Consider the following 20,262-nt stretch of genomic DNA (forward strand, 5'->3'; position numbering starts at 1 on the left):
TATGGCTACTAGTTAGCAAAAGTGTCTTTCAAGTGACCGGGCAGTTATAACATTAGTCTGTGTTCAGTACGCTAAGTGGTTGTATTAGTTTACAGAAATAACGTTACTCATGCTTCAGAAAGGCAGCATGGAAAAATTGTTGCACCCGGTAATGATTAGCTGGTAACTCTGTCTACCGTGATGTGAGGAATATTGTTTGATACTCAGGTTACCATAATGATCAGTGACAGCAATGCGCTGTCTTGGTTATCTGGCGTCCTCTGTTACGTGGTTACAAGCCTGCTCGTGCACGGCAGGCTCCTCTGTGTGGAGGGGCATTGAAGGCTGGGCCGCAGCGCAGCAGAGAGGAAGAAGGAGGGAGCTGGGAGCTGTATCATTCAAATATTCTTGCTAAGTCCACAGACTGCAGCTTTAATATTTATTTTTGGTTACATTTTTAGTAACCAGCTTTTAAAACCCATCATTTGTAAATTTATGAAAGTACATTATTCAAATTACCAAGCACAATACTCCTCAACAGACAGCGCATTAATAGACTTCCAGAGCTCTTTTGATGAACGACAGTTTCACCACAAAAACTGACATTTAACACGCGCTGCAAACCACAGAGGCAGTGTTTCAGTTGTAATAAAACATGCATCTTTGGCTTTGCCTGGTTGTGGTGATGGGATGAAAATGAATGGCCATAGATCTGGATGTGATGAGGTGAACACTGATGAGCTCAACCAGACTGGATATGACAAACTGGAGCTTACTCGGGTTGGGGAGATGGTGGAGGGTCGCGCTGAAATGACAGCTGACGACAGCAGAGGGAACAGATTTAAACTTTGACAGCAACAACATGGTTGGCTGATTTAATTGTGTCAAAATCTGGTTGGTTTTTAAGAGTAAACCCCCCTAGTCAGCCGATGAAGGGAGAAAGAGAATTGTAAATGAATAAGCATTAAGATCATAAAGATTAAGATAGTCTTCCTGAATGGAAGTTTTCAAAAGGCATCAGACTGAAGGCGTTTTACACATAGGACACTGTAAAAAAAAAAAAAAAAAACATCCTGTCTCTTATCACAGCATTAGCCAGTCACATCCTGTCTCCACTGGTAAAAAAGGTTTTCATGCCAAAGGTAAATAACCCATCAGTGGAAACGTTTTGCAGCCTTGTGGAAAGAGATCTTATGGCCTTGTGTGCCCAGCCTAAACAAAAACAAAAAACTGCTTTCTAGTCTCTTGGAGTCAGAGAGAAAAGCTCCCGCTGAGTCTATAAAGAATGAGGACATTGTCATAGGCCATGCATATCAAGGGTGGGACCAGTGTGGTCCAGGATGAAATTCCTCGCACTAAAGAAACTGGAAGACAATGAAGTGACAGAAATGTGTCCAGCCCACTCCTCTAAACTCAGACTCTACGTTTGAGGTTTAGGGATGAAATCAAGACAGTCTTAAAACTGGCCTTTACAAATGAGTTATCAGGAGCTGCTGTGTGCACTCTTTCCAAAAATCCACAAGGACTTCCTACGTCCTCCCTTGCACTACTGTAAATGAACATGACACAGCATATGGCAGGAATAAATGCTGATTCAGGCTCATGCTGGCCTTGTGGTGCAATCCTATGGCGATCATAATCTTGCAATAGCATTTTCCCTCTGGCCCTTTTTGGCTGACACATTAACAACACTGGTTGTGTAATGGTAGGAGGAATGGTAAACGGTGACTGGGTCATGCGCTGTGTCACCTTATATTTGTCAACTTGAGTTCTTCAGGAAATAGCCTAAAAGCATAATCTTATTAAACTCTGTCTGCAGACACACCGCTGCACAGCCCGGGACAACCAGGCAAACTAATCGATCAGTGAGTGCTGCAGCTTTTCACCGCAGCAGGGACCCTGCCGCCGCTGCTGCTGCTGGACAGACGCCGCCGTTAATCCCTCTCGACCGGCGCCGAGGCTCCACGGCAGCTCCGCGGGGAGGACCGAGCGTCCCAGCGGCGAGGACTGCCCGCCCCCCTCTCCTCTCCGCAGTCATGACGATCAGAAGCAGGGTTTGTGTCGGCGAACGGACGCATGAATGATCGCCGACCTTCGCGTTCAGAGGTGTCGGGTGAGAAACGGGAGCGAGCGTGGCGAGGGGAGCATCACAGATGACTGCGGATTCCGCACGGCGGGTCGTCTCTTTCTCCTCAGCCTCCTCCAGCCCTGCCTCCTGTCAAAGGAGTGGCTATCTCAACATTTACCGGCACACACATGCAGACGACGCGCTGTCACACACGAACACACCCACAGCACACACACACACACACACACACACACACACACACACGGGCTGTCGGGGACTTTATTTGTTTTGGTTGGCGATAACCTGCAGGACGCAGACTGACGCGCTGGCACATGCGTTCATGGCTGCCTGACAGGCTGTTACGCACCGATCCAGCACAGCAGTAAGGTAAGACAACACATGTTCTCACTGCTACTGTGTGTGCATGGGGTTTGAGCGAACGGAGGGGCGTCCTGTAGTGTTCCCTCTCCTTACTGAGTCATGCCATCATTCGCATGTTTGTGCGTTGCAGGTGCATCCGGCCAGTGGAGTCTTTAAGGTGCCCAGCAGAATCCTGCATACTTTAAATGATCATTTTCAGAGACTAACTTGTTTCAATCATACTGAAGCTCTCACTCCTCTTGCAAATGATCCATTTACTGTACTGTCAACATCATCCCAGGACAGGTATCTTGGGCTGAGTCTTACCACACTGAGGGGTATAGGTGGGCCTACAGTACTGCCAGTAATGAGATCTCAGACTCCTGACACTGGAGAATGTATGAGGCAGTTAGTCGAAAAGGCTTTTACTGTAATCTGGCAGCATTGGCCATTAATTCCTGTGTGGTCCGTAATGCAGTGTGACCACAAGGCAAGCTGATGAGGCACCTCACCACGGAGTAAAGGCTGGGATGGATCTCAGATTTAAGGACAGGAAGTTGAGGTGTTGGCAGGTGAGCTTTAAAATATAACCCTGATTCCCTCCCCCAAAATAATAATCTGGTTCAGGTTTATCAGTTTTTGGGCATGAAATATCTCGTCTTTGTGTTGTAGTCAGTTGAGAACAGTACAATTTTTTTTTTTTTTTGAGCTGTGTGCTGCCTTGTAGTTAGACTGTGTTTACCTTCGGTGGTTGGGACGAGTGTCAAAGGTAAACAGTGCACATCTTTGCTCCAGAAACAATATTTACTGTGGTGTCGTGCAAACAAACGACTGAAATAGCTCCAATTAAACGATTTCCTGCCTGTCTGTGTTTCTGTTTCATTATGACATCCTCGTCCAGTGCTAGCTGGACTGCCAGAACATTTACATGCGCGGCGCGATAACTTCACGAGGCAGTGAACTCTGAGCTCAGGTCAGCTGTGACAATGTAACGGCATGTTGCAGTCGGGCTATCTACTGTAATAGGGCCTTGAAGCGGGGTTATCTCTTACAGAGGGTGTGCCAAAGTCATAACACAGGCTACAGAAGTATTTCTCAGATTATTGAAAATAACACATACATTTTCCAAGCCGCTGTCAACTCGACCTCTGATGCTGTCTTGGAATATTTATCCCGACAGGCAGTCCAGTGATCATGATGGTGGCGGGAGGTGACAGGGGGTGACAAGAGGTGTCATGTCACTGAGCCTTCCAGGAAACACCTCTTCAGTCAGTTTCGTTCGTATAGTTTCCTTGATATCAGCCATTGTTGGGTTTTTGACTGCAAACGGGAACAGTTTTATGGAAGCTTTATTTCCCCTCAGCAGGACAGGCAGTGTACTGTGTGAAACATTTCATTCGGAATAAGCCGACTATGATGTCATGCGTAGTGAGTTGTGACATTTCACAATGAGGCAGATGATTTCCTTTGCCACTATTTATAACTGGCTCTGCACCTCACTGGTAAATATTTAACCCAAAGGCAAAGGTCCAGGACTGAGTGTCTACTCGAAAGACAACCCATAGCTGGTGATTGTCGGCAATGTAAAGCAGGTATACACTCTGTCACCCAGTGTAGGACAGGGATGTACAACAACACAGACATACATTTTGTTGCGTTTCTAGATACTAGAGTCAGTGAAAAGTCTACGGTATGCAGTGGCATCTTAAAGGGCAAGTCCACCACTTTTACCCATCAGTGTTTACACTTGTTAGGGTAGTGCCACTGCATATGTGGCAAATGCTGTATAAAGCCTTTGTGGCTCCAGAGAGAGCTGTGGGAAGTCTGATAAATTCCCGTCAAGTGATGTCACTCCACATCTCTGCTTGAAGCTAGCTGCTCAACACTAAATTAGCCCCTACGAGCATAACACAGCAGTGGCTAGATCAATCTGAAAATTGCGCATACTGATTTGTTACAGTTTCTGGATTGATCGACATGCTACCTTTAAACTGCGTTAAATAGTGTACGATGTGCTCTGACGCGTACTCTTGTTCGGTGGGTGTGTCTGAGGTGCTACCCGATCAGTAGCATTGGTGTTTTATTTAACTCTACTCTCCTCCATGACCGAAGTCCACATGAGAGGAGCAAAATAAATTGTGGAGGTGCAGTGTAACATCTTTTATTTTGCAGGTGAAGGTCCATATATGCTGTTATCACAGTCAGGAAGAATCCTCCCTGCGGGCATCTCCACATGCATCTGGGCATATCTCACAAAGTACTGTGTGTTTAACCCTGCATTTTTGCATTTTATGGCCCTCCAGAATCAAGTGTTTTGAGTTTTATCTTGGTACACATTTAAATGGCAGTTAAACATTTGGCAATCGTGGTCACAGCACGCAAGAGAAGAAGCCTGACACAACAGCTACTGCTTTAGTAAAGCTCTGCTGTCTGTCTTTACCTCTTTGGTTCTTGTCTTTTACATTAAAAACACTCAGTGGTTAAATAATTAGCCTGGTGCACAGTTAGAAATTTTTGCTAGAGGTTGTTGAGTGTTTAGTCTTGGGGGCCTTGGATGCCTGATGATTAGTCCTGGCAGGGCAACTGCTGCTCTTCATGATAACCAGTAAAACAAGCTTGACAATTGTGGCTATTTTTTTTATGATGCATTTTTTACCTTCTGGAAGATGACTCTACGGCATGAGAAAGGAACCAGTCTGCAAGTAATCATTACTTATATATCGTCATATCACGTTGTAGTGAGGTGGTCTTGTATGGATCTACATAATCTAAAAGCCCTCTGTTTGTGTCCATGGCACGTGTTCTGGTTCTTTTTCTGCACTCCTTCTCACTCAAACAATCGATCGCAAACTCCATTTTTTAAACCTCTCCCAAAGGTAGGTGATGGCAACGCGCAAGGACAGACGCAGGGATCGAGCCCCACAGGAGGAGAGCTATGGAGAGGACAACAGTGTTCCCTGTCCCGGAGACACCCTTCCATGGAACCTGTCAAAACACCAGAGGATCAAACGCTCCAAGTCAGCCTCGGGGGAGGTCCTGGACCCAGCAGAGCGAGCCGTGATTCGCATTGCAGGTAAGACGACCATAAGAACTGCAGCGTTACTCTCGCACATGTCAACATTTTGTACAAGTGCTCACTGTTACCAGACACTGATGTGACCAGGCCTTAGAAGTGGCTGCATTGTTCAACAGTGTGGTGGATAAGTTGTTTTTTTTAATACTGAATATTCAACGCTATTGGGAATCTGAGCAAGTGTCTTTGAATGAAATAAAGGCAAACAAGGTATTTCATTGGAATGAAGTGGAGTGTATTTTAAGACTAGTTTCACACATGTACCAGACAGTGGGTGTTGTGTCGCCCCGACTGCAGTGGAAACCAGACTGTTCATCCGTCTGAAACTCCACAGAGAATCAAGGACATTATTCACAATGTTTGCTCTGATGAAAAGCGATTGAAAATGCATTTGTTAATTACATCAGGGCCCATTGTCCTCTGTGGGAATGTCCTTGTTTGCATCGAGGGTAGAACTTGTCAGACAGGATGGCATCAACTTGTAAAGAGCTTGGAAGGAGACACTGACTGCTGAACTCCACAAGTCGCAAATTCAATTTGTTTTTTGGTGTAAATGTGCATTTCAGTGTTTGCCTGATGGTGGTAGGGAAGAGGGTCAGTTGCCATTAATGGTGTGCTGGGAAACTCTTTTCAGTTGACCTTGTGTTGTAAGTCATTTTATTAGCACAAAGGAAACGAAACAGAACTTTCTGATACTAACATACTATTTGTAAGGTATGCACTGTATTTCCCCTGCAGACTGATGATGAATTTTGCCAGCTGAACAGGATATTCACTATTAATGCTCGGAAGGTAGCGAGAGATGTGTGAGGTGTTGTTCTTTTTGCTCAGACAATAGGCTGGGATCCTGTCCAGTTCCACTGTAGGGATACTGGAAAGACATTATTTATTTACAGTACGGGCTGGCAGTCCCATCGCTGTGATGTGCTGATTGTGTGAAGTGTTAGATACATCTACACAGGTCATGGTCAGTGAACGCCTCATGTTAAACAAACTGAAAATGAGTTTATCAGAGATGCCAAGTCATAATCGTCATGATCCTTATTACATGTAATTATCACACCATCTCCAGCACCTCTATGACTTGTAGCGATGAAATAATCATGCACTTGTCATTTGATATCTGAATCCGCTCCCGAGTGACATGACTATTATGACCAAGTGAATAAAACAAATGACCTCATCACATGGCAATCCAGTGCCCTTTAGCACAGTAGAAGAAACTTCAGGATGTTATTCATCAGCCAATATTGGCTTTTCATGGATATATTAGTATAAGTCTATTGCATAAATTCTAAAAAGATGTCTGAATGTTTTGTCAGAAAAGGTATTAGAGCTGCAATGATTAATTGATGAATTGTCAGCTATTAAATTACCAAATTACCAAACAAGACATTGGAGGACGCCATCTTGGACTTTGGGAGATACTGATTGATATTTTTCACCTGTTTCTGACATTCTGTTGACCAAACAATTAAGCGATTAATCAAGAAAATAATCATCAGATAATTAGAATGTACGACCGGTGTAGAAAGGCAGGACAGCCCCGCATCTGTACTGTCAGAAGACGAAGCGATGACCTAATGAGAATGTGACCTCAGTCTTTATCAGTGCAGTACAGTGCTCCCCCTCCGTGTTGTAATGTGCAGATTTTCACTGTGACAATTTTTAGCACAAGTCTTTGATCGGGTTTGTTTTGATCTGCCGTGCTCCTGCCGGCCTAAGGGGAAGTTTGGATAACTTCGGCACCTACAATAGGCCTGCGTCCACATCCTGCACTGCTCTTCCTCTATCCATCAGAAGGCCAGGGCAGGCTGTGTCAGCACCCATGGGCGAGGCTCAGCTTTTGTTGTCGGCTCTGCTGACTGACTAACTGGCTGCTGCAGAATCCCCGACTTTATATAGACGAGCATGTGCTGGAGGGGAATCAGAAGTGGACTGTGCACAGTTCTGGTCAGTGATGAACCGCTGTGAGGCAGCGCCGCGCTCTTTCTCTGGCTCTTCGGCGGCAGCGCAACTTCTGAGTTCTCTGATTTATGGAATGTTTTCAGAGCCGCTAAAAAAATGCTAAAATGCATGGGCATCAAGGTATAAACAAGGCTCTGTTTCTTTGTTCCAGCTGCAACAACGTGTAGGCTAATGGTTCCAGAATCTCAGGTAACAGACTGACAGTGTGGGAAAAAAAACCTATTTCCTTCTCTCATCTGTTCAGTGTAAAGCTTAAGTCTGCAGACAATTAGCGTAGCTTAGCATGAAGACTATAAAAAGAGGATCTGGCTGCATCTGAACAAAGGTAACAATACTAACCTGTTTGCACCTCTAAAGGTTATTAACTAAAATGTTTGATTTGTTTTTTCTTTGGTAAATTTAATGTAAAACAAAAAAAGGAAACGTGGTTTTAGGTTGCAATATGTGCTGGATTATTTCTTGGTTGGGCATTGTGGCTTCCTACAGTCTTGACCAAGACGTTGAGAAGCAACAAGAATAATCTTTTCGCACCTGTTTTTTGTGATGGGCAAGAAAGCAATTATGCATACTTCCCAAAATGTCAAACTATTCCTTTGAGACCCGCTTGTTCCGCCTGTGGCCTAAACCAGTCCCTGCAGCTAAGAAAACTGAGAAAGTAAAAAGGCAAGATGTGCATTTGAAATATTTTCCCAGTGTTCGGAACAGTAAATCTTTGCTTTGATGAAATCACAATTGCTTTAATCCCTTTTGCGTTGCTCTAAGTCATACAGTGATAGAAAGAAGTTCCTTCATTGGTTGAGAAAATCCATGCTATATGTTACTCTGTAACTTGAGGCCGGGCAGTATGGGACAGATGTCCTTTTCTTAATGTCTTGACAGTGGTCATCGAGTTACACGACAGCTTTGCAGACCTCTAGATTAGTTTTCAAATTATTACATTACATTACATTTATCTTTTTTTAATGACCTATTAGAGCAGCTTAGACACGTTTCTAATCACCGGTGGGAACGGAGAATGAAAGGGAATGAAAGATGAGATTGAGAAATGGTGTTAAGCGATGGCGTCACTGAAATAAATACCATCAGATCTTATTACCTTGCCGTGACATTAGGAAGTTGTAAATAGGAATGGAGCGGCTTCGTGTGGGCCTGATGAGATGAATCTATCAAGACGTATCACCAGTATTAATTACCGTTTCTGCTTCTCACCACTCCTCTGATGACACCTTGATAGAAAATCCGGCCTTCTCTCCTTAGACAGTGAAGATGACGTGATGCTGGTCTGATACCGACTGTTCTTGCGCTCATTCCTTTGATGCTGTTGTCTTGAAATCTCGATATAGTCAGATTTGATCAACCTCTCATCACGAGACAACAAAAGGCCATTGCCTCTTACTGCATATACAGTAAATGGTTTATGGTTTGCTTTGAATTTCCTTAATTAATCCCACCACAGGGTGGTGCGTGTATGTCACGGTCCACTCTAACTAATCTCGCAAAGCTGTCTTCTTGTGATACATTATCTCATTATCCAATGAAATCTTTTGTTTTCTCAAGTTAATGACATTAATCAACCCATTATCATGAGGAAATGAGCTTTGTTATCTCAATATTATGGAAAGATTATTCGTGATCTCCGGATTACGACATTGGAATAAAATGACGCACATTCTCAGCTTCGGTCGATTTAACACCCTCATTTCCATATCGTTAATAAATGCTGTAGGTAATTTGTCGGCTTTGTGTTCACACTGTTCGCTCGCTCCCAGTGGAGTTGGAAGTTGTCCAGTCAGTCAGCTGTCAGACTGCTCACAGGGAGGATTTACTGTCCACGGTGTGGCTCTGGGGTCAGTACAGGAGGACGGACGGAGGTCACAGGTCGCCTCTGATGCTGGCGGAGGAATGTATAGAATCTTTAGCACATGCACGAGAACTGCACTCGAGGACGGGCTGCATGCCAGGTACTCCAGCCCGCCACCTTGTGGCTGATGAAACTGTTTGACCTTCACTTGAGGGGTAAAGCACAAGAAAAGGAAATAAATCTTTGGGGGTCTGTCCAGCCATTTGCTGATATATTATTTTCTGTGCATGACTAGTGATTATTGTTACATTCAGAGATTAAGGTGTGCTATTATTACATAAAACGGGTATTATTGCTTCATTCGGCAACTTTATTTGATTCTTATGGAAGGCTACTCCACAAATTTAACATGGCACTCAGTACCAGTGTCAAAGTTTAAAAACAGGATGAAAACCGAGATATTGCCTTCTTTATTCCATGGATTCTTCTTCCTTGTCATAACTGTGCATCTTATGTACCCGAATGCTGACAGTTCATTTGGAGATTTAGTTGTGTCATGCTAGTGGAGACTAAATATAACTTGGAACTGCTGGCGACAAGCAAATGTCTCTGCTTCAAGTAGAGATTAGGAGCGGGCTACAGAGGACCTGTAAGGCCACGTCTTTCTAACCCAAAACCCTTGACTTGTAGTCTCAGACCCTTTTTGCATACGTAGTAAACAGATTCATCTTTAATTTCAACAGTTGTCTTTTCGTCAGACGGCTGTATCGAAATTGTGAGAAGATCTTTCAAAGGAAGCTTCCCCTGTGGTTCTGAAGGCAACTGTTAAAACTTTCCAAATATGCCTCTTCTGCCATTTGTTGCAAGAAATGTAAATAGAGAAAGTTTGTTGATGGTAGTTTAATTTTATTTGCCAAATATTGACTTGCCTTACAGCCATGGTGTCTGTGTTCGGGGGTTTGGCCTTCAGAATCCGAGCTGTACTTAAACGGCAGACATCCCTGCAGAGTGCTCCTCAATTATTCATCATGGGGAGGCTATGATACGATACTCAGAGGACGGCACACAGACACTCGCTCTCTTTTTCTCTCTCTCTCTCTCTCTCTCTCTCACTCTCTCTCACTCTCACACACATGCACGCACGCACACACACACACACACACACACTAAGCGGTGTTGATTTACTGCGGAAATGATCAGTGTCAATGAACAGAGCCTTAAGTATCTCAGCTGCACTACGTAGCTTGTATATTCCAGGCCGTGCGAGGAATTATGTGAGTCATCCGCCGGGTGTTCCTCATGATATCAGTGTGCTCTGTGTAACGACCGGAGAGGAGATGCCCCTTCAGTGGTGTACGTCTACACAAATGCAGCGGCAGAGACTCCATAGACACATGCTGAGACACTTGCCCTCGGGCAATAGTGCAATAAAAGAAAGTTAATGGATGCATTAGAGCCGACTACATTAGCATTTTATTCACCTGTGAAAGCCGCTTTGTGTTTTCAATCATAACCCCTTAGAGCCTTGTGTGAAGTAAATGCTGCGATTGTGATGAGGGCTCTCCTTTCAGGTGCCGGCCTCTGCCTCCTCTTGGACCTCTTCTGCGGTTTAACTACCCGACAGTAGCTTATTAAATGTCATCTAATCATAGATCAAGCTTTATGCTGAGAAGTGAACACAGCTATTGGTCCTCCTTCAGCCAGAAGTAAGCCATTTGTCCACTAGGTGGCACTTTCTATCAAGGGGCCTGGTTAGCCGTAGTTCTAGAGAGTCCTCCCTGCTTTTGGAAAATGTGCCTCATTTCCCACACCCGTCTCAAATAGCGTTGAATACATAGTGTATTCCTTGCGCCCCTGGTGCTGTGGAGCTCTGCCCTCGTCTCAGCAGACAGTAAGTTTTATGGCCGCTGAAGGAGCCGATTAGACAGAACAGCTTTATTTCTGCCCTTTTTCACAGTTTTGACCTTTCCGATTACATGCTGGATCAGGGGAGGAATGCTGAACCTTCAACATCAGTTTGAAATTCTGTAAATGAGCTGTGACAAAATGGACAGACCCAGGCAAGAATGGGGGAAAGAAACGCACAATAACTTCTCACTACTGTCATCTGAGTGTTTAAGATTAGACACTAACGTCCAGAAGAGGGAGCCAGGCCTGTTTCCATGCGCGTCCCTCTGTTATTTTTTTACTGTTGTTACAGCAACATTGCAACATCATTGCACTATGCCAGAGTATCCAGTCAGAACCTCATCCCTGGCTTATTGACGGAGAAATGTGTCAAGCCTCCCGACCGGCGATGATCACTTGATACACTGACAAAGCAGGGCAAGTCAGAGGAAGGTGGAGGAGGTGAGGAGATGTCTTTAGTTAGGTCCTTTCCATGCTGAAACACATGCTGGAAAATCACAAGTGCCAACCGTATGTCAAGTGCTCAAGTTTCCGGGCTTCGCGCAGAACGTATCATAGTCTTCTGTCAGTTCCCGACAATGACACAGATAACATTATTGTCAAAACAAATCTTATTACGAGCAAGGAGTGTGAAAGTTGAAAATAAAGAAAACAAAAATTGACAGAGGGATTTCTTTGAATTTCAAAGCGTGTCTCCACTGACAAAAGAATTTCCATCCAATCAAAATCCAGCAGGGGATAAGTCCCACTTTAGTCCAAGCCAGCCATAAATTCTCCCGTAGAAACAGCCGTCACACTTCTGTTGAGAGTTTTGTCATCTTCAAAAGCCAGACTATCAGTCTGGCTGTTGGCTGGTATTAAACTCCTGCCTGCCAGTGTGTGTTTGTGTGTGTTTGTGTGTGTGTGTGTTTGTGTCCATGTGCACAAGGTTTTGTTTGTTTCCCCCATGGCATTTTCCATCAGCGACGAGCTGTGCTTCAAGTAAGCCTCTCGACGCTCAACTATAAAAGATGTGCCGTGATTTGTGAAAACTTGCCGCTCTCAGAACAGAGTGGTGTGAAAAAAAACATTAATAACACTAACCGTGCAGTGCCACTTGTCCTGTGAGCCGGCCCCACTAGAATATCAAACAGATGGAATCATACCTGGAAAAAAACAGACTCACACTGTTGACTGGCCATCTGTGTATGGCTGCTTCTTTATTGCAATACATGGTGTGAATATCAAGAGAGGTACTTAGATGTATTTATATTTATAGTGCATATTATCTCCAAATCATTGTAGAGTCATGTTTTAGAAACTTGTAGTCATATAGGAGACAAGCAAGACTTTCTGACAAGGTTAATACGATGTTAACCCATCAGCAGTGGTGGAAGAAGTCGGTATCCAGATCCTTTACCTTAGTAAAAGTTGCAATACCAGACAATACTTAACTTCAAGTAAAAGGCCTGCACTCAAAACTAAAAGTAGAAGTATGGAGGTATTAATGTATCAGCAAAATGTACTTGATATTATCAAAAGTAAAAGTATTCATTGGGCAGTGAATATAATTGTACTATTATACTTGATGTTTTTGGATTTATGTTACTGCTGTATTAATGTGTTTGTTGCATTTCACTGCTGATATTCAGGATTTACTTAGATTTTAAGTACTTTTTATACTGTTTGGTAGGGCAGCACAATCAACATACTGAATGGAATCAGAATAAGATATCCAAGTGCGATATCCAAATCTGCAATTTTTTTTGTAGAAGGTAAAATATCCTCCAAGCCTAGTTCTCTACATGGAAGAGAACATGTTTGTTCGGTGCAGAACACACTATCGCACGGCTTTAAACGGATTTCCAGTGAATACCAAAAATTGTGATGCAAAAAGGATCATTCCCTTTAAATGTCAAACACATCCCAACTGTAACATCTGTCAGAATAAGTGCAATACGATTTATTTTTTCCATATTATGCTGCTCTCCTTTACTGTAGTTCAGTGTTTAGTGACGCATCATATTCTGTAACATGGATAGATACCAACATGGACAATAAAGTATTGTATTCATTATCCCCAATGGAAAATTTGACTTAATATTACGAAAGCTGAACTCGATCAACACATATGTGCACGCAACAACAGTACCACACATTAATTAGAAAAAACACCACAAATCATACAAAAATACACACCCTGAGATGTGTGTATTTTGTTTCTATTTTGTTTCTATTTAGTTTGCTGTGGGTTTTTCATGAGCTCAGAAAAAAAACAAGCCTGTATTTCCCCGCTCATCCAAGAGGGTGTATAAAGAGTTTATTTAGCTGAAGAAGTAGAGGATTCTTTTCAGCTCATAACAGAACACTTAATCCTTCAGTTTATCAGAAAAAATTCAAAAACCCCAAATATGGAAATACATTCTTTCCTCTGGACAGGAAGGGTATGAAAACTGTGATCCGAAAATATATATCTGACAAATACAGCGCAGAAAAGAGTAGAATATTTACTTCGGAGTGAAGTGAAGTAAACGTATAAAGCTGCATAACATGGAAATACATTCCTCAGATTTGTACACGCGTACAGTACTTGAGTTAATGTACTTGATTATATTCCACATCTGTCTGTCATATACTGGATACACAGGAACTCTTCAATAAATTAAGTTGATAAGTTTGTTTGCTGTATTCCCTTCACCACCTGAGACCACTCCCGGGCAAAGTATTAGCTGAAGTGCAAAGTGTACACCGCTGCATATCTACATGAGACAAGAGTGTAAATACACACATGCTAGAGTGGTTCATGCACTGGAACATACACCCACACATTCAGATCCTCTAATGTGGAAAGCTTGCATGAGTAAGCTAAAGCATACGTGCGAGACTCTGGAGCCGCTGCGTGCACCTGTTGGGCATTGTTGAACGCGATCTGGGAAACAAACCCTCGGCTCTGTGACGCTTTCTCACACACACTCACGCTCACACGCTCACACATACACTCAGAGTCCCATACTCATTCATATCACGAGATCATGAGTCTTTTAAAGGTGCAGCTCGACTAAATAAACAGATGTCCTGAGGCCAGATTTGGTCGTCCAGCTATTTAGGAGTGGACACCAGGCTAGATTTATCCAGTAAGTACCCTGTGTCACCCGCTGTATGTGTGGGTGTGTGTGTGTAGGATATGACGTTATCAGATCCAGTGACAGTGTCAGAGTGTTAATAGTGGGTGAAGTGCTAAACGTTTAGTTTTAGATATCGCCACTTAGCTTCCACTTAGTTCCCATATATCAGCCAGCAGTTTAATACTGGTGACACAGTGATATTTAACTTGGACACTGTAGAAAATATGACCATGGCCGCAGTGGCGGTTCTAGACCAGTTTTAATAGGGGGGCCAGGTTGGGGCCTGCTTTTTTGTAAGGGGGCACATACAACCCGGGAAAAAGGATAAATCCCTCATTCAGAAAAAGCAGTGTTTACAATTTCAGCAATTTTGATTGGGTAGTAAACTGCTGAGACACTTTATTTCTGCCTTTCCCTTCAAAACAAAATCATTGCAAGAAATCTGTCATTATGTTATTAATGCAGACTCCCTGTCAGGGGGGCCACAGGGGGGTCCAGACTCAGAGTCACGGGGGCACTGGCCCCTGTTGGCCCCCCCTAGAACCGCCCCTGCATGGCCGTGACTTTTTGACAGGCACGTCTCAGTACATAAACCTCGACATTACACTGAATCATGTTATTATTGTGCTGCATGACTGACTACTACTGGCTCCTCTTCTGTTCTGTGTAGTTTTATATGTCAGAAGGCAGAGTCAACACGATGAGGTCATCCTTCTGTCTTGCCTCTCCCTATTTTTAGGGATATGTAAGCATTTAGCCGTTTACTGCCTCGGGAGGAGGTTATGTCGACGGTATATTAATCCATCTATGTGCTCTGGGCCTTTAAAGCACACAATGTTTCCTGTGCATGCCTTTATACAAAATACTGTGAGAAAATGGTGATGCACAGAATTTAACATGCGCTTCTTGTATTGCATGTATAATCAGAGGTGGAGGAAGTATTTATATCGTGTACCACAGTGTAGGAATACTCACTGTTATAAGTTAAAGACTTTATTTTACACATTGAAGTGTATTTACAGGTCTTGAGGAGTACTACTGCATTGCATTACTGCTGCAAAAAAGCAGGATAAATAATTTTGTGGCTCCAGAGGAAGCAGCACTGAATCTGATAGATTGCCTCCAGTGATGTCTATTACTGCCTAGGTTGCATTTTGGGTAATGCAGGTAACAGGTTTGAAAAGCAGTCCACTGGTCTGGCGCTGCACTCCCATAACACTGTTAGACTCATTATAGACAGTTATAAAAACAAAAACAAATGATCAAAATCGATACAGCAGAACCAGAGATATCGCCTTCTTTATTACACACGTTCTTCATCCTACAGTACCCAGAATGCAACGTAGCTTAGCTTAGATTGCAGCTTCCTCTGGAGCCCCAAAAAGCTCTATACTACATTTCTTCACAATGTAGTAGTGCTTCCCAGCACACTTTAATGTGTATAATTAAGTGAAAGTACAAAGTACTCATTATGCAACGTGGCATACTTTCAGAACAACATATATAATACATTAATTAGTTTAATGTTAAAGCTGGTGTAGGTGGTTTATTAGCAGCTAGTTTATGAGGGGATCAATACACTTTTATTCTAATCGTTAACAGTACATCAACATTTCCTCTGAAATTATATTTTGTATAATTAAAATAATTATGCAAAGTAACTAGTAACTGAAGTTGTCAAAACATTTAGTGGTGGTGTTCTTTGAATGTCAGTGGAGTAGAAGAACAATGTGGCTGAAAAAGGAAATTCTCTATTAAAGTATGTGTTCCTCAAAATTTTATTTAATTAGAGTATTTGAGAACACGTACTTAGTTACTTTCCACCACTGTTAAAAACACACTGCACCCTGAAACCTGTGTCCATATTTCACACTTCATACTAATGGACAATGAGTGCTGTTCCTCATTACTCAGCTCTAGTGCCAAGTCTATTTATTGTAAACTATAAAATCTATAATAAAATCCATATTGCTATCACAATAGCTGCTGTATTATTCTAATCAAATCATCATAGTAAAGACTAAAAATTGAAAATACTATTAAGAGACATGCTGATTCAGTGTGTGCCAAACTGGTCTCTGCTAGTAAAGCTTCCTGTTGGAGTGAGCGCTAAGATAAAGACTCCCACACGCTCTCACTTCTGCAGCAGCAGTAACAACAGGGAGTTTAGAGTGGACTTATCGTGTTTCCTCTCAGGAAAATGTCCTGGCTGATGTCAGTTCGGCCTTGGCCAAAGAAATGTCTGACAGTCTGAGCTGCAGGGATTTTCCTTTTCCTACATCAGATCTCTGCTATTGTGCTGCAGCAGACTCCTACGCAGAAAACGGCATGGAAACAGTGCAGGGAGATATTGTCTTTACTCGCCTCATCATTTTTACGAAGCGCGCCATCATAAAACTCCTCAACACGACATCTCTTCAGCCACTTACCGTTCACAGTACTTCTCTCTTAGTTGACAGGATGCTATCTGTTGTTTGCGAACATCGCTGCTGTTAAACACTTTTCACGACTTGCATTGATATTAGAGTACCTTGCAATTTATCATGCATTGGCACAACAATCATGCAGCTAAATTTAATTAAAATGAGCGATGCAGTCTTGACATTTGCAGCTGACTGATAGTTCTTTTCTTTTTTTTTATCCATAATTTATTTTGGTCTTGACTGCCATTAGCCTGGCCAGTCCGGTCATCCGTTGAATATTCAGTGGCTGCCCCAGCGGTTGATGTTCCTGGTGGATGTCAAGGGCATACGCACACCGCAACTGCCTTTGAATGTATTCATCGCACTGCAGGTAACTTTTTTCTTAGCGGCTGGCCCCAAAACACAACAGCTACCAGCTGGACGATCTTACTGCGGCACTGACAGGGTGGACATCTTCTTCGTTATGAGAGTATTTCCTTAAGCGACTGGCTTCTTCCTGTTCAGACGTGATTAAATTAAGCCATTATAGGACAATAAGTTATGAAGCCTAAGGCAAAATACTGAATGACTTAGTGTTATTCAGCCTGCTCTCATTTAATCAGACTTGTGGAGGTTGCACAGGGTCTGTGGTGATAATATTTTGACGGAATCAGAATCAGTGTGGTGGTTTTTGATCGGTGTTGATGACGAAGCAGACAAGTCTTTTTGAGTCCTTCTTCTACGCTCATCTTTATCCAATTGTTTGAAAATGGAAAAAAAAATGAAGCAATTATCTGAAATCTAGTAAAAAAAAACAAAAAAAAAAACAACCACCACGCTGCATTTCCTTAAGGATCTGTCTGCTATAGCCAGCTACCACAACACATGGAGCTCTAGAGAGAAACTGCAGCTGGTAGCAGCGATAAAGATAACCCAGACTACACAGAGGTAACAAACAGGGAGGAGGTGACTGTGTCTCTGACCTAAAACTTTAATGAGAAGCCCAAGAAGCACCGAAGCCATCAAACAAGAAAGAGTAACATGAAAAAAGTAGCATTAGTTCGAACACTTAATGTTAGCATCAAAAAAGTTTTGTTTGCATGAAGAAATGTGATGTTAGCATGAAAACAGTAACGTTAGCTTGACGGGGGGGGGAATAAGTGTCTGTCATATTCATTAAAGGTGCTATATGTAAGTTTCCTCACCAAGCACTGTGGAAACACTGATGTTAGGCTAACTATTGTTTAGATTCCATCTCTGTCGCTTCTTCTTCTTTTTGGCCATCGAGGCACTACTTACTTCATCCCGTCACGTTGGACTGAGGGCAGACTAGGCTAGGTGCTACACAAAGGCCCCGTCCAGACGACAATGCTCTTTTGCGAAAACGCACATGTATATCATCGTTTTGGCCGACCGTCCATACGGATCCTGAAAACGCACTGTTTGATAACGGGTCTCAGAGTGGAGAAATCCGAAAACGCAGCCCTCCCGTTCTCATGTGGACGGCGAATCTGCATACTTTCCAAAACGATGACGCCATCGCCCCACCCCGCGACGTCTCATAACAACAACAACAATGGCGGACTACATGCTTGTGTTCGTGCCGTGCGTTTGTTTACAGCGCGCAAGCTTAATGCGCACGCTCCGTGTCTTCTCCGTTTTTGGTGAATATCAAGCGCCACCAAAGGCCTGGAATATGAACTACAGCGTTTTCGGTCGTTTTCAGTGGATCCGTGTGGACGCAAATATTCTTGAAACGATGCTGAGGAAGACGGAGAAAAAAAAGATCGTTTTCGCCCCTAAGTCATTGTTACCTCCCCGGAAGTACAAAGTGAGATTACGAGAGCGCACGAGTTGAGGCTCGCCGGTTAGCATGCTAACTCCAGTAGAAATCTCTGCAACACAATGCATAGACATCTCAGACATGACATCAACGCTTACTTCTTCAAACTCTGTTGATTTTTTAAAGTTCATTTTTAAATGTTTTCACCTAAAATCATCTTACACATAGCTGCTTTGAACAGCCGTTAAAATGCAGGATGATGATGATGATGATGATGACGATGATGATATATATTTTTGAATATACATTTAAAAATCAAACAAACCTACTTCCATTGGTGGATAGCGAGCTGCTGTCATTGTACCTGGCTTGTGCTGTTTTACTATTGGCTGATCGATGGCCAGAGGTTTATATAACAAACACACTGAGCAACACATTTCAGTCTTGAATATTTTATGGAATTCCACGCAAGAGAATTACATTTGTACACTTGGTCTGACAGTAAGAGAAGTGTATCTGTGCTTCGGTGGTCCCCCACAGTCTGCTTGCCATCCATCACAGTCTAATTCAGTTGAAGTGAGACCGGAGAGCCTGACTGTATGCTGCCGCTCTGCTCTCCCTGCTGCTGTGCTTGTGCTTGGCAAGCGGCAGGCTGTGTGTGTGTGTGTGTGTGTGTGTGTGTGTGTGTGTGTGTGTGTCTGCTGCTCCAGTCTGTGTATCTTTAAGAGGAGGGGCCTGACATTTATATTAGTATGTCTGAGCCAGGCTATGGGAGGGTAATGGAAGAGACTGGGAGGAGGATGAGGAGGAGGGGGAGGGAGGAGGGGTGTGTGTGTGTGTGTGTGTGTGTGTGTGTGTGTATGTGTGTGCTGGGCTGTGGAATGAAGTTGGGAGCTGTGGAGGGTTCACACACAGCTGAGGGAGCAGACAGAGGACAGCACGGGCTGCCTCGCACTCATCTGAAACGCATAGAGACAGAGGCGGGAAGAAGAAGAAGCTGACCTAAAAGGACGAGAGAAGAGGGAGGAGGAGAAGAAGAAGAAGAGGGTGAGAGCGCCGGCATGGCCATGTACGAGCCCGCCTACCTGCCTCCGAACGCAGAGGAGCAGGACTTCATCCAGGCTTATGAGAACGTCAGAGAGAAGTATAAAGGTGGGAGCCTGCGCTCACATTACACTGATGACAGCTACTGCATGACTACATGGTGATGGAGGAGGTGTCTTTGCTTGTGTGTTTGGAGGAGGAGGAGGGGTCCTCCTCATTTGTGTATTGTTGGTGTTGTTGAGTCGGCACAGGTGCAAACACGTGACGGTTTGCATACGCACCTTGCCGAGCCTTTGATCGGGGCTGGCTGCTCTGTGTGTGTGTGTGTGTGTGTGTGTGGAGGGAGAGCGGCAGCCAATGCACGGCTGCATCTCTTGACTGCTGAGTGTTTTATTGATTGGCGCACATGTTCGCTGTCACTCCGCCACGCTGCCCTCTCTCAGCGTGCGCTGCGAGAGTCCGGTGGATTTACAGCAGTGCCTCGCTTTGATATGTGACCGCAGCAGCAAACCCCGCTCCGCCGACCTCTGACCCCGACGTGACCGCGAGAGAGGGCTTTAGCCTGAGTCCGAGCGCTCTGCTGATTGTTATCCCCGTATCCAGTCACAACAGAGGACATTAACAGGTGCCGCCGAGCCAAGAGTGAAATTCATTACCGCACGGCAGGGAGCTCGTGCTTTTTCATCTCGAATCTCCATCTCATTTTTATCCCTTTATCTCCTCAAGGGTGCAGCCCGGCGTGCCTCCGCTGGATTGTCTCGCATAGTTTACT

At 43.7% G+C, this 20,262-nt stretch overlaps 1 protein-coding gene across 9 annotated transcripts in view; it reads left to right on the forward strand.

Annotated features, from left to right (window-relative positions):
• Positions 1-1,903: 1,903 nt before the first annotated feature.
• LOC115567390 (plectin-like) overlaps positions 1,904-20,262 on the forward strand; it is a 142,865-nt gene continuing 124,506 nt past the window's right edge. For 6 of the 9 annotated variants that reach the window (XM_030393912.1, XM_030393913.1, XM_030393916.1 and 3 more), the window contains exons 1-2: positions 1,904-2,434; positions 5,284-5,480. In XM_030393912.1, the coding sequence (XP_030249772.1) occupies positions 5,291-5,480 (190 nt within the window). In that variant the 5' untranslated portion in view covers positions 1,904-2,434; positions 5,284-5,290. Of the gene's footprint in view, positions 2,435-5,283; positions 5,481-19,308; positions 19,599-20,262 lie in introns of those variants that run through there. The other 3 variants (XM_030393921.1, XM_030393922.1, XM_030393919.1) reach the window with 2 other exon arrangements.

The sequence above is a fragment of the Sparus aurata genome, chromosome 17 (assembly GCF_900880675.1).
Source record: "Sparus aurata chromosome 17, fSpaAur1.1, whole genome shotgun sequence".
Lineage (NCBI taxonomy): Eukaryota > Metazoa > Chordata > Actinopteri > Spariformes > Sparidae > Sparus > Sparus aurata.